General features: G+C 32.2%; 1 protein-coding gene across 8 annotated transcripts in view; it reads left to right on the forward strand.

Annotated features, from left to right (window-relative positions):
- LOC117341050 (titin-like) overlaps positions 1–16,043 on the forward strand; it is a 111,022-nt gene that overhangs the window by 61,268 nt on the left and 33,711 nt on the right. For 4 of the 8 annotated variants that reach the window (XM_033902867.1, XM_033902872.1, XM_033902868.1 and 1 more), the window contains 4 exons: positions 3,953–4,060; positions 6,089–6,220; positions 6,821–7,363; positions 10,414–10,569. In XM_033902867.1, coding sequence (XP_033758758.1) covers positions 3,953–4,060; positions 6,089–6,220; positions 6,821–7,363; positions 10,414–10,569 — 939 coding nt within the window. The remainder of the gene's footprint in view (positions 1–3,952; positions 4,061–6,088; positions 6,221–6,820; positions 7,364–10,413; positions 10,570–16,043) is intronic. The other 4 variants (XM_033902869.1, XM_033902870.1, XM_033902873.1 and 1 more) reach the window with 3 other exon arrangements.

Consider the following 16,043-nt stretch of genomic DNA (forward strand, 5'->3'; position numbering starts at 1 on the left):
TGACCGGTAACTTAATCTGTATAGTATATAACTGTACTGTCTTCTTTAGCTGGTCTGGGAATCAAATCATTGTAGAGGTCAGTCATGTCGGTTTGTAAAAAGGAAATCTTGAATATAGTAAGTGAGGATCAACTTCAAGTTAGAAAAGAGCCAAACAAATGAGAACTCTTCATCCTTAGAGGTACATTATAGTGCAGGGTCACTCTACCTTAAGTGTAATTATTTGGAGTTTAAGTGCCCCAGTATAACATAACTCCCTATTGACATATCAAAAATATATGATATTCATGTGTACGGCCATTCATTTAAGTGGACATCATTGGTCTAGTTTGCTGGATAACAGGACTATGTTGTGATACCTAGTCATTATAACTAAAGGCTCAGCCAGCGGGAGTCATTACTCTGATAGGTTAATACAGTACCCTAGAGGAAACAGTACTGTAGTTCTGAATAGGATATTCTGGTGGTGCATCACATAGGACCAATTACTGTTTTATAAGTTAGACCAAGCAGTGGTAGAAACTCCCTAATAAACACACTCCTACTGTTAGCAGGCAGCCATTTCATCACTTGTTGATTTTTGGAATGATTCCAAATTTGCACCCTTCATCCAAAATTACCTTTATTGTGGGAAAAAATGGCACATTTATACATTTCATGGAATTTATAGCTATTTTATTATAGAAAAATGTAAAATATCATTTTTCATAGGAGTTGTTGGGTAGTAGAGAGGTGGGATGTAGATGGGAGTCTTATACATTTTTCAGAAATGTTTTGTATTGCCATTCAGAATAGGTATTGGGCAGTGTGCATTAATTTGTTAAACTGTCCCGGGTACACATGTACACATATATGACACCCTGTGTATTACCTGGGCTAACTTGTGGAAACAATGAATTACAGATTAGATGATTTAATAATGCTTTAAATCTTGTACTGATGTAAACTATTTCGGCACAGTTAGGGGGGGGGGGTCAAGATTTTATGGGGGGGATCAATATTTTATGCATAAAATACTGACCCGGGTCGGTATTTCATGGGGATCAGAATTTTATAGGACACCGGTACATTCAAACCACTCTTTGTTTTTCCATAACAATTGAATATGATGCAGTCATCAAATAATCAAATTCTGTGTAAATCTTGTTATTTATTGAATTTCAACTCTATAATTTAACTATGTAATATACTGGTTATAATAACTTCCATGGGATATTGATTGATTAAAGTTTTCAGCAGTAATAAAGTTTTACTGATAATTTGTGTCTAAATTCAGGGTTCAATGTCAAGAGTACTCCCCTTATATAGGAAGGGTTAATTGACAGGTAGATGACTTGATTGAATAGGAAATGAAACCTTTTTAAACCCATGTTTACAAGGAGCATTCAGCAAAGAGAACTAAACATTATAACCAATAAGTAGGTCTTTAACATCTTGTTTGACCAATCAGATGTCCCGTAACATCTATCAGAATAACAGTATACAGTACCAGGAAACATTGTTGTCAATAGGCTCTTTAATATTCATACAACAAGAAAATGAAAATGGCTAGTACGAACAATAAATTATTTAGGATTTTGTTATCAATTATTCAATACTTCATGCCACAATCAACCAAATTTATTTAAAAAAAATCAATACTTGCCTAACAGCTTTTCATATTCGTGCAGTCATTGGGGAACCTTTAATGAATAGAAAAGTGTTTTATTATGGAGGCACTAACACATCTAGAAAAAACCTGATAACAGCTCAGTGTAGTCGAGACTCGTTCATAACAGGCAGTACACATATCAAAAACAGTTTATTTGTTCATGACAGATTCATTATAATGAACATGATGTGAACATTGGGCACTTTGTTATACCAGATGTAATTCTTATATTTACTGTTAATTTCTTCCTGAATAATTTTTTTTTTAAAGGACAAAATGTTGATAAAAGATGTCTTCTGAACTGACTTCTTCAAAATTATGAATTTAACATGGTAAAAAAACTACAACAGTTAGAAAAATAGCAGTTCGTCAGATATTGTTTGATCTTAGTGCTTAACGAAGACATCAGGAAGGAGTGTTAATCTTAGTGCTTAGTTGTGTTCTACAAAAAAAAAATAGATTTAAATGAATTAATTTAAGTTTTGTTTTGTGTTTTATTTGTATTTATTGTGTTATCTACAGTTTTACTTTTGAATAGGTAAAATGGAAAAAAAAACTGCATTGAAAGTTGCAATAATAGTTCATTCAACCTTAGGTATACAAAAATGATAGTTAATTCAACCTTAGGTATACAAAAATAATAGTTCATTCATTAACCTTAGGTATACAAAAATAATAGTTCATTCAACCTTAGGTATACAAAAATAATTGTTCATTCAACCTTAGGTATACAAAAATAATTGTTCATTCAACCTTAGGTATACAAAAATAATAGTTCATTCAACCTTAGGTATACAAAAATAAAAGTTCATTCAACCTTAGGTATACAAAAATAATTGTTCATTCAACCTTAGGTATACAAAAATGATAGTTAATTCAACCTTAGGTTTACAAAAATAATAGTTCATTCAACCTTAGGTATACAAAAATAATTGTTCATTCAACCTTAGGTATACAAAATTAATAGTTCATTCAACCTTAGGTATACAAAAATGATAGTTCATTCAACCTTAGTTATACAAAAATAATAGTTAATTCAACCTTAGGTATACAAAAATAATAGTTCATTCAACCTTAGTTATACAAAAATGATAGTTAATTCAACCTTAGGTATACAAAAATAATAGTTCATTCAACCTTAGGTATACAAAAATAATAGTTAATTCAACCTTAGGTATACAAAAATGATAGTTAATTCAACCTTAGGTATACAAAAATAATAGTTAATTCAACCTTAGGTATACAAAAATGATAGTTCATTCAACCTCAGGTATACAAAAAGTTGTTTGGCCAAGGAGATTGGTACTCTACAGATTTGAATATAAACAAGTGAATTTATATCAAATCTTCATCTTGGATTGTGCATTCTTATAAGGACCGCTTTCAAGAAAAAACATTAAAAAGTCTTCAAAACAGGTTTGGCTAAACTTAAAATAAATGAATAAATGAATATGATCAATTATATAGGGAAATATTCCCACAGCCGTTTTCTTATTTTATCAGCCTGTTGCTATTTTTCACATGTACCACTTACACTACTTGTTGTTGGTAGTACACGAAAGCCTCTAACAGCTTGTTGCTTTGGAAATAATTTATCTCATAAGTATAATGCTATATAAGTGTTGGTTTTTTTGGCCGTCATTTTGAGAAAACATTGTTAACAGGTATCTGATAATTTAAAATAGATGTCACAGAAACAGTCTGTTGTCATGTATCAATGTGGTGATGTTGTTTTGGTTTAATGTTTTATAGCCAAAAACGTTGTTATTTCTCTTATTTATTAGGTGTTTTTTATTATTCATTTTTTAATAAAAGTAGAATATTTTTCAAAATTTCGTTTTGATTACTAGAATATATATTTACGATATCCCCTTTTAAATTAAAGCAGACACCATAAGGCTGGTGGAAAATTAGTACAAAATAACTCCCTCTACAAAACTGTTGTTTAACAGAAATTATTAACCATCAATAAAGCTGTTATCAGAGGCTGATGTGCTACAGTTTTTGTTAACTTTACCATATTTATCCAGCTATAAGCCCATGCTTGGTAATAAGCCACCTATATCTAATGTAGCTCAGTAAAAGTATTAACAAATACTGTTTTATTGCCCGGCTGAATAAACCCAGTCTCTATTTTGAGTCCAAATTAATGTGTCGGCCTCCTGGGCTTATTACTGGATAAATATGGTAGTTATTGCTGTTGCTGCTCTTGTTGTCTTGTTTACTGTTGCCACGAGTGTTTGTTGCCACTAGCTTGTTGCCACTGCATGAGTTTGTTGTGTTGTTTGTTGATTAATCAAGGCTAATGCTGATCAAGCTGATTTAGACCCAACTGCTAACGAAGCGGCCACTAAAATACAGGCTGGATTCAGAGGTCACAAGGTCAGAAAGGAGGTCAGGGCCAAAAAGGTAGGTCAGAGTTCAAAGGTTACATTCTGTTATATCTTTGACTTTTGAGGATTTGAGGGAGTACATCATGTCACAGGTGTGTAAATGTTGTGACATTAGATAGAAGGGTGTACATCATGTCACAGGTGTGTATATGTTGTGACATTAGATAGAAGGGTCTACATGATGTCACAGGTGTGTAAATGTTGTGACATTAGATAGAAGGGCGTACATCATGTCACAGGTGTGTATATGTTGTGACATTAGATAGAAGGGCGTACATCATGTCACAGGTGTGTAAATGTTGTGACATTAGATAGAAGGGTGTACATGATGTCACAGGTGTGTAAATGTTGTGACATTAGATAGAAGGGTGTACATCATGTCACAGGTGTGTATATGTTGTGACATTAGATAGAAGGGTGTACATGATGTCACAGGTGTGTATATGTTGTGACATTAGATAGAAGGGTGTCCATGATGTCACAGGTGTGTAAATGTTGTGACATTAGATAGAAGGGCGTACATGATGTCACAGGTGTGTGAATGTTGTGACATTAGATAGAAGGGTATACATGATGTCACAGGTGTGTAAATGTTGTGACATTAGATAGAAGGGTCTACATGATGTCACAGGTGTGTAAATGTTGTGACATTAGATAGAAGGGTATACATGATGTCACAGGTGTGTAAATGTTGTGACATTAGATAGAGGGCGTACATGATGTCACAGGTGTGTAAATGTTTTGACACTAAACACTACCACCATTCAGTTTTTATAATTAACAACTGTGGGTGTAGTTTTTTTCTATTTAATTAGTATTTGTTTTCCTGTTATATACAATTTTCAAATTTATTGATTTATCCTGTACATGTTTAAAGTCCGTTTTTTTGCCATTGCCTCCCACTCTGCCAGATCAAAGGCTAGGGTAAAATTCCTAGGCCTATTGTGGGTTTACCAGAGATATCATTCACATTTTTAACTCGATCATGTCAACGTTTATGTGGGGACAGCTTCAGTTTATTTGTCAGTCTAAAATACATGAATAACAGATTAGTAATATATTGTTAAAAGTGTATCTGATGGTGACAATGGTTAGCTAAATAAGACTGTATGCCATATTATTTTAATTCATCTTAAGCAGCTTTTCTTTGGATTACTTGAATTCTTAAATTGATGAACAATAACAAAACTTAACTGCTGTTCATGTCTAAACTCGACCCAAGAAGTTGAAAATATCTCTCCTAAATAGTGAGAGTTTGCATGTTTAACTTTTTTTCAAATTGAAAAGTTCACATTTATTTGTAAAAATCTTTTTGCAGCATGGAAAATTTCCATATTTGAAGTGCTGCTACAATGTCTGATAACATGATATAAAATAGCAGTATATTTGTGTATCTGTTCTGCATTAAACAGGAACCATACTACAAAAAATTATCATTAAAATGTTATCGTCTGTTTCCTTAATTACACCAGTGTGTAAAATTAGGAACGTAACAGTTTGCAGATGAATCTGCTTAGTATCAACATTGAGATATCATGACTGAGAATATCAGAAAAACATCAAAGATAGTGTCTTACTGAAATTCATTTCCATTTAATCATTCTTGGGAGTGTCAGTATCATTTAATTCTTTTACGACAAAATTAGCTGACATACCAGCAAAACCTTTTTATGCCCCCCGGCCGCCATGAAATAGGGGGCTTATAGTGTTACCCATGTCTGTCCCAAACCGCCGCACTGCGTCCCGTCTCATCCCAATGTAACTACACAGTAGCTAATCTCTGGAATTTTAACTACTGATGTGATGTGATCAGGGTGTCAAGTGGCAGCGGGTCATTTATGTCTAACAGACATTTTCTAGTTTTAACAGCTAGCTTCTATGATTTCTATGGCAACTTTCAACACCACCATTTAAATTTCTGTTTTGTAATGTGTAACCTTTAAGGGAGGAAGTCGGTAGTATTTGCTGTATTTTCTGTTAGTTTGGTGTCTGATATACATATGAAAGTTCCATCAATCAATATGATTTTGATTTTTCTTACTAGGAATCCCAAGAGACCAGCACTGAGGAGAAAAAAGAAGAAATTGATATTAATCTTGATGATCCTGAAGTAGAAAAAGCAGCGACCAAGATTCAGGCAGGTTTCCGTGGCCACAGGACGAGAAAGGAAATGAAGGTAAATACATACATCATGAGTATGTGTACCAGTGATCTGATTAATATTATATACATCTTCTTTATACAGAATGCTTCTCCGGACTGTTTTCAAGCGAAAGGAATAACCGACTTTATATGTTGTACCTGCTTCCTTGGTAATCAATACAGTAAATATATTAGTGGGATCAGCTTATAAACACATAAACAAGCACCAATTTGAGGTTAGTCAAGGTCACACAAGTATTTGGAATGTAGCATACATTTGTATATATTATAATTTCAGATTACGATAGAAATAAGATTTCTCATATTTTTTGTTCTTATTGTAATCAGATTATTTAATCACCTAATTGAAAAAATTATACATCATCTTGGCTGTAAGTTCAGAATTTCCTTTTAAGAACAACACAATGCTATTTCTAATGATTATTTATAAACTTAACATTAGTGTGCTATTTTTTTTTATTTTTTTTTATTACCAATGTAAGAATCTAGAATTCTTTTACTTTTAATGGAGATGAACTGATGAGTTCAATTATAGAGGTACTTAAGAGAGAAAGACTTGTACTTCTGTCAATTCGATAGCTGCCACATGAACTTCCAATTCACTAAATCACAGGGAACAACACAGACATCTGGTGGAGAAGAGGCTGGAGTATCTGATACAGGGGAGGTAACTCAAGAGAAATCAGATGAAACTAAAGTAGATGAGACTTCCCAAGAAAATACTGATGAAGTTAAAGAGGAAACATCTGATAAAAAAATAGATGAAACTGAAGTTTCAGAGCAAAAATCTGACGAAGCTTCTGAACAAAAAACCGATGAAGTTTCTGAACAAAAAACTGATGAAGTTTCTGAACAAAAAACTGATGAAGTTTCTGAACAAAAAACTGATGAACAATTAGATGAGGTCAGAGAACAAAACTCTGATGAAAAAGTTGAGGAAACTCAGATTGAAGAAAAATCTGAAGAGAAAGTTGATGAAAACAAATTAGAACAAACTTCTCAAGAAATTGCGAAGGAAACCGTAGATCAGGCTCAATCAGAAGAAAAACTTGATGAAAATGTATCAGATACTCCAGCTGAAAAAACAACAGATGAAAAATCAGAGGAAAAAGTTGAGGAAAGTCCTTCCACACAGACTGAAGAGCAAAATGAACAGGTGATACAGCTGTAGAGTTATTACTAGTTAGAGAATCTATTGCTCTCTCTCCAAAACAAAACATAGACCAACATTCTGTATTTAACAGTTCTACTCCTCTACTACAGCGTCGCTCAGATTTTCTCAAGTTGCATATTTAACAGTTGATTATTAAATTTAACACCTTAATACCATTCATTATGCCTTTTTTGTGAAAGTCATCTTCAGCCAGTTTCTTATTTGAAATGATAGAAGGATTCTAATGATTTTTGTTTTTGTTTTCTTTATTTATATTTTCATGTTAAATGGAATTTGCAATATTGTTTTTTTAATATTCCTAAAATCCACATTTGTTTTGTATCCTGATTTGTCCGAAGACTTGCTTAATGAATAACTTCATTTGATGGTATATTTTACAATTGGATTTATTGTTGAACATAGGTAAAAGAATTATTAAACAAGTATAATTTACTGTTGTAATATGCACCTTGACAGAACTGACCCGTATTTGCTCTTTTCCTGGAAGCATTATGGATCTTTCCTGTATTTAATGAAATATATTTTTTCTAGATTAATATATAATGGGTTTGATGTAGATGTACCTACTCAGAGGGAGTATATATTATATAATCTATTCTAGACACTAGATGTACAACTTTAGAAATATATCAGTAGTACTCTGTCAAATCAGGGAGTACAATTGTTTTTCTTTTTCTATACATTATTACAATTTAGAGTATTATAAAAAAAAATTAAAAAAAAAAAAAAAAAAAATTGTTTACCTGTGTTTATTTTTTCTGAATATTCTAATGAATCAAAGTGAATATAAATACAATATTTAACAATGATAATTCTTTGTTTTATATTATTATTGTATGATTTTCCTTCTATAGTTAAGTACAAAATAATTACAATTTAATACATACGGCTAATGTAGTTGCTAGAAATTGCTAGACGGTAAAGGGTTTTTGTAGATATTTTATAACAGATAGTTTTTCCTTTAAATTATCAAAATACTAATGAATTTGTGAAATTTTCTTATTAAGTATTTTCCTATATACACACACAAGTCTTAGGAGTGAACAATATAATAACACCGCTTATCTCCCCTGCTCATGTATCGATCTGTATATATTACATCGTAGATATAAATCTACATTGGAAACAAATAACCAACCTTGCTTGTCCAAATTATACATTCCTCTACTAAACATATGTATCAGAAATACTAACGAAGATATCTCTACTTTATGAAATATCATAAATGTTTAATTTGGTTAAATGTATTGATTTTTATTTCATGTATGTACTGAAGTATTTTTGTTTATAAGTACATTTTGTTGGTATATGCTGGTGTCTGTATATTGATTAACGACTGTTGTAAATGAATTAAGTATATATATCACTCTGTTTGCCTGTCATTGTTCTATTTCAGTGATAGTTTAAGTTACAGCTGCTGAACTGGTGTGTTTCTTAATATAAAGTGTCTGCCCTTATATGACTCTTGCTGTTCAGAGGGCATCAAACCCTGAAAATTTATAAAAATAGAAATAGCATGCTGAAGTGTATCACCATGGATACAAGATATCATAAACTTATATAGTTTTGTTTTCAGGATCCTCCTTAATGCTGGCCTAAGAATGCTTAATCCTTTGTAGACTTTATATTGAATGTTTCATATCTTTTATTGTATTGATACTGTTTGTTCAAGCAGGTTTCTATATATGGTGAAGGGGATATGTGACAACTGACTTTGAACAAAATGAACAGTTTAAAAAAAATAGTAAATTGCATTGAATGTGGAACATTCTCTTTTTTTTTTTTTTTTTGTCAAATTGCATCAAAGTTCGGTCCAGCTTAACATGATTTGAAAAGAAAAATTTCCATATTTTGTTGAACAAAAGTTTATAAAGTACATATTGTATAATGACATGTTGACGAACCTTAAATCTATATCAATTTAACTGCTCTTTATGTGGATGAATTAGACTTTTTGTATAATGTAAAGTTTCACTATCAATATTGCAAAAAAATAAAGATATATAAATAGAAAACTTCTCTTAAAAATTAGAAGGTTGACATGTATGATGATGATTATAAGTATCATACACATATGGTGGATTCCAAATAATGATGTTTTGATGTATAGTACAATAAGTAGTTTCAAACTGTGTTGTTGGTATAACCATGGTATAAGAAGTGAGTTTTTTTGTTTGAAAGGTGTTGGAATTCAAATGACATTTCTTAATGCAGTCAAATTATAATACTTGTAGGTGTATGTCACCAACAGCTTCTGTATACTATATCACAGCACTGCCAAGTATCATAGGATTTCAAAGCTTATAAAACCATATTCTCACTACCACCATTAATTTTTTTGACACACTTAAATACATTAAAATGCATGTCCATGAGACAAGAAAGCTAGACCCATGGATGCTTCATTATATTGATAGAAAACAAAACATGCAGAATGAAAATAAGTTTTGATTTGAAATTTCGGACTTTTAAGCAGAATGAAAATAAGTTTTGATTTGAAATTTCGGACTTTTAATAATTACCACAAAACATATCCCCATTCCGAAATATTTAATCCTTTATTAAAAAAGTATTGGAATTGATGATCAGTGTGAATTTTTTAAAACTTAGATCCACTAAATATATAACATTGGCCCAGAATGGACCAATGTCAGGTGCCCCTCTTCATGATCCAAGCTGTATATGTCTGGTAGTTTTTTGTTTGTCAAGGAAATTTGAAATATTAATTTATTTTTATTTCATTCAGCATTAAATCATCTATGATCAGTTAATTTTATAAAGTCAATGAAGTAAGCATTTAAAAATATATAGAAAAATGTCAAAGGCCAAAGTTACTATAGAAAAGCAGATTTTCTACTGCTATCAATATCCTAAATTTTCCTCAGATTGTTATTGTTCTTGCTTAGATGAACTTAATATACATTTATAACACAGCTAGCTAGTATAGCTGGGATTGCCAAAAGATTGTATTTCGTGGTATTTGATTTCAATATCCATAGGAATTACCGATATTCTGTATTAACTTTTTACAGTCTAGCCAAGATGCTCCAAAGTCTGATGAGACAGAGAAAAGCGAGCCTGAAAAGATAGACATTGATTTAAATGACCCTGATGTCGTAAATGCTGCCACAAAAATTCAGGCTGGGTTTAAGGGTTATAAGACTCGAAAAGACATGAAAGGACAACAGGTTGGGATACCATTTGAATTCTTTTGTTCCTGCATGTTCCTTTGTAGTTTTCTCATCCCTGTAATCTAATTTAACAACTGGAGTAGCATGTCAATCCTGTAAATACGGTTCCAATTTTTACAGGAAAGAAAATCTTAATTTGGAATTTTCCTGCAAAAAAATGTATGGATTTTTAAAGGAATTTCAGGTTCCTATTATAATACATTAGTCAGTTTTTCAGATACGTACATCTAGGGAAATAAATTTCAAAGCATATATCTTTTTAGGAATTGTAATTGTAGAATTTTAAAAGATTTTATAAGAAAAACATAATTATTTTTTATATTAGCAAATATTTCTTTTAAAAGTTTCATTTATATTCGATTGCATTGACATACTTTTTAAAAGAAAGAAAAGAGAGGAAAAAAAATCTTTGAAAATTAGAAACAAAATATGTATAAGTAAAAGAATAAAATATTATTGAAAATTAGAAACAAAATATGCGAAAGTAAGAGAAGAAAATTATATCAAAATTAAGAGTGTAAGATGAGAAAAAGATATGAGAATTAAAAGAAAAAAAATTCTGAAAATAAATTTCAGAAAAATTTTGACAACTGTGTTAATTACTAAGAATTGTCTGTGAACTTACTTGTGTTCTGTTGATAGTTAGACTGACTAACCCGTGTCTGACCTGAGCATGTGATGATTTATATATATAGTATTAACCCATTCCTGATGGAAAGTTAGCTCCTAACAAGTCAACCCTGTAATCAAGATTTCTGAAACATCCATGGATATGGTAGCATAGTCACATGAGCCAAGTCCATTATCATCTTCCTTCATCCTTTGACATGTTCAACTTCTTCTCAAGAACCATAAGACCAATTAACGGCCATCTGTGTTTCCTCCATAGCTTCATGCAAGGCCAAAGGAGTCAATTTAGAGTCATCATTCTTTAGAATTGTACATGTGAACAACTCATTTTATAGACTTGCCAAGTCCTAAAAAATCAATCTGATAAAATTCTCAGAATCTATACGGCAGAAATCTAGAAAATCATAATTTGATTTAGATTAGGTTGTAGAGTGATAGAAAGCATTCAGTGAGGCAGTGGTGGTGATATAACAGGGATGATTAGTGTTAGCCAGACTACCTGGAGTCTTTTCAGGTGTTTCTGACTGCCGACACTTACCAAGACAGTAAACTTTGATTACATAAGAAATAGTTATGTCATCCCTTCCTTATATATTTCCCTGAATACCAACACCGTAAAACTAATCAGAGTGAAGATAAACAGAACAGCTACCTGTCTTAAAGCTATCACAAGTTGTGCTTTTGTTTTGACCAATATAACTGACAATCAGTTATCAAATTAGTCATAAGACAGTTTAAATATATATTATATAGTAAATACAACTTTTTTTTCTGTACATCAGTAAATTCTAATATTCTCTTAACTCTATCTAATTGAGTGTTTGGTAACATCATGCATGTTAGATAATAATTTAATATTTATATATTTTTTTGTGAGAGCTTAAAATTTTGTGTTTGGTAACATCATGCATGTTAGATAATAATTTAATATTTATATATTTTTTTGTGAGAGCTAAAAATTTTGGTTGCACTTAAATAAGAAGCATGATGTATGTTTGGTGTTAATTTTTTCTAATGCTGCATGTATGGACATCAGTTTTTTTGTAAATTTTGATGTCAAAAGTTGATTTGTTAATTTACATTTCAATATATTTTGACATTTTTAGGGTCCATGTCAGCATACATGATAAGATTTTCCAGTAAATGTTGGCCTGTACATTATCATATGTCAAGTATATATATATATATATGTATAACATCAGTGTTTCTATATATTGTCTTCTCATTTCTATATCGAATCAAAACAGGATTCCAGAGATAGCTTACATAGTTCATTAAAGTATATAATTTGTGTTTTAATGACAAATTATAGAATTGATTGTTTAGTAAAAGTTTAAACTTATAATAATGCGTGACATGAAATGATTTGTCTTTATTTTCAGTTTAGTGTTGGCTAATTTTATACCTAAAGATTTTATGTTTGAATTTCAGAAATATCCTGTTGAATTACTTGCTATACTAATTATTCTAGAGTTTCAGCCATTCCTATCTGTGGACTATCTACTGGAGGTTACAATATTATTGTCTGTTTAGTGTGAATGTTTTAAGTGTATTGTCCTATTTTGTCTGTGTATTATGTGATTGTATCAGAGTGACCTCCCCTTGTTTCCTGTGATGTTTGTTGATGCGTTGTAACATTTCAAATATAAACAAACAAATCTGTCCCACAGAAGATATTGACATATATAACAGAAAGTTATGGTATATATGCTGAAAATTACGTACACTGCTGGCCATGTGTAAGAATTAATTCTTTCTGATTTCCCATAATCACATTCTTGAGCTATAAATTGATTCATATTTTTTTTTTATCCCCAAGTAAAATTTTGTGCCAAGCAACTACCCTATATAAGGTAGTGTATATAGAGCCTCCTTCACGTTCCCTCTTGTCTTTCCAGCTAAATTGTCTAATTCATGCATTTCAAATCTCAGATTTTTTATACAAAGTGAGAATAATTAAATATTTGATAACAAATTTGGATAGTTGCGACTGAATTCTCATCTTTAAATTTGGATAAAGATGCAATTTATGCTTAAGAGTCCGCTTGCTATATAAGATTTTAAAGGGAACCTGTTTACTGTGTGGAATCATCAAGGCGCTGTCTAAGTCTCAAAATAGCAACAAGACCGTTAACACATTAACTGTTTAACAGCTCAAAATGTCACCAAACTGACATACACTAAGGTAGGATTGGGGCAATCACTTCATTCTGTAACATTACTGTCCTCTGGACCGTTACTGTGTGTGGTGATGTTGTCAGTGATTTGTACACCACGACCACAATAGTAATGGTGATAATTGTGGTGAGGATTTCTTATACAAGATACAATTATTACGTGATCCGTGTGGCTGAGTGTTGGCACACACAGCGGACACTTTATATCATAAAGTGAATATTTTGGCCTACGTAAGAGATTGTTAATATTTACATGTATATGATGAGATGTGATTGAATTTCCATCTATGATTAAAATCTATACACACACCTCATAATTTTACATGTATATGATGAGATGTGATTGAATTTCCATGTATGATTTAGATCTATACACACACCTCATAATTTGCCTAATGTCAAATATCCTTAAGGGATGCAATAGGTATGCAGCTTTTTCCACAGACGTCAATAGAAGACTTGTTTTCTTTTAAAATGTACCGTAATCGTAGGCGATTGACATTGTGAGATTGTTACATATTGACATGCCATTCTTATAAAGTCTCTATGGAATTACACATCAGCCAATCAAATCCGTAAAGCTACACATCAGCCAATCAAATCCGTAAAGCTACACATCAGCCAATCAAATCCGTAAAGCTACACATCAGCCAATCAAATCCATAAAGCTACACATCAGCCAATCAAACTGATACTTTTATTCCAGTCGTTATCTGATCAGGAGTCGGGAATGCCTGATGCGGATCAGGGCGATACAGACGACATTGATTTAAATGATCCAGATGTGGCAAAGGCAGCCACAAAAATCCAGGCTAGTTTCAAAGGTCACCAAGTGCGAAAAGAAATCCGTAAAAAACAGGTTCGAACTGCACGTTAAACCGGGCTTAGTTTGTCGGCCGTGATGTCTTTATTTTCTGTGCTGGTAATAGGTGTATATTGTTTATCACTCAGATGGGATCTCTTTTTATCATTTCCTATTATCATTTTTTGTTTTTGTTTTTGTTCATAGTTGTCGGTGTGCCCATAGGTAACCTTTCAGCATGGTACAGCTTTTCATAAATACTGTCTTACTGTTTCGTAGTAAAGAGCAAGAAAACTTTGGATTCTATATGCCATGACTTATTGTCAAATAAATCAGAGAAAATATCTGGTAAAACCTGAATCCTCACTGTTATCCTAATGATATTGGTTTTCTCTACATAGACACATTTGTTATAGGATTTTCATTCCCTGACTAGAATCTAGCTGATATGTAGCTTTTACAAACATGTATGTGTATTGACATTTTTAGCTGATCTTGCTAAATCTATTGGTTTACCAATTTTGGCTGCTGTTAAGTTACCTTGGATCAGGCAGCTCTAAAGTCATATCGGGACATAAAAGAAAATCTCAAGGATACAGTGTTTTCAAGGTTATGTCTCCACACAAAGATCTTACAGGAGTATATATAAAGATAATGTGACCATGTAATTTGAGCATCTGTGTAAATTGCACAGGTACTTTTTGTAGCTGAAAATGCTGAAAACAAAACCTGTATATTTATTTGCAGAAAAAAAAAATCATTTTATTTTATGCTTTATGTCTTGAAATAACCATTGCTTCCCCTAGACATTTACATATTGGTGATATCATTCGATATGACAACATAATTTGGTGTGTTCAAGGCAAGCTTTATTATCATGGCATGTCAGTGGTAAGCCATTTTGGTGACATATAAAACCAGTCATAGAAAACAAAACTGTTTACAAGTTTTAACCCTCTAGTGGTATAGACTTCATCACCTTCCATCAAATCAAAGACATGTAAAGTGTTCGCGGCACACTTAAAGATGCTGAGGGCAGTTCAGTATGTTGCTTTGTAATTGTGTGTATACTGTTCATCATTATTGGCCGAGTTATGTCCCTTTGAACTTGTGAGGACTTGTAGGGGACATGTTTTTAAGCAATTTTCAGTAATTGCTTAAATGTCAATTTTACTTTTTTGCTAAAGCTAAGACAGATGATAAATCTAGCTGAGATTTCTTTGAAGTTACAAGGGCTGATGGTGATGGGTGCTTTAATTGCTTCATTTTGGTGACTTTATCTATTTATAGAATAAGGAATCATTGCTTTATGGAATAGGGACCTGTAGGATAAGGATGGCAATATAGATGGGGATAACAATTCAGGCGTGATTTTTATTGGCAGGTTGCTGGACAATTTTGAGGTGATACTTGTACACTTGTAACTAATGTTCTCATCGTCTGGCTTCCTGTGTTTCAGTGTCATGGTTTGTGAATAAAGCATAGCATTGTATCTATAAGGGCCTGCCAAATCAATACTCGTTATACAATTTGTAGTTTGTCAGTCTGGCTTCTGTGATTTCTGACCCCCGGCGTTTCCTGGGTGTTTCCAAACTGTGGTCAACATTGTACGTGGTAAAGTTCTATTGACCTTCAGCACAGAGTATAGAATTCTATGAATATGATACATATAATCATCGTCTATAACACTGTCATTGAAGGTTTGTCCATGATTCACCTCTAGACCTCTTTGTCCTAGTCTCTGTCATTGGGGATTTCTGCCCTTTGTTGACCTCTAGACCTGTTGGGGTAAGTCTCTATCATTGGATAGTTCTGTCCCTTGTTGACCTCTAGACCTCTCAGTGCTAGTCTCTATCATTGGA

This window comes from Pecten maximus, chromosome 13 (genome assembly GCF_902652985.1).
Source record: "Pecten maximus chromosome 13, xPecMax1.1, whole genome shotgun sequence".
In the NCBI taxonomy this organism is placed as follows: domain Eukaryota; kingdom Metazoa; phylum Mollusca; class Bivalvia; order Pectinida; family Pectinidae; genus Pecten; species Pecten maximus.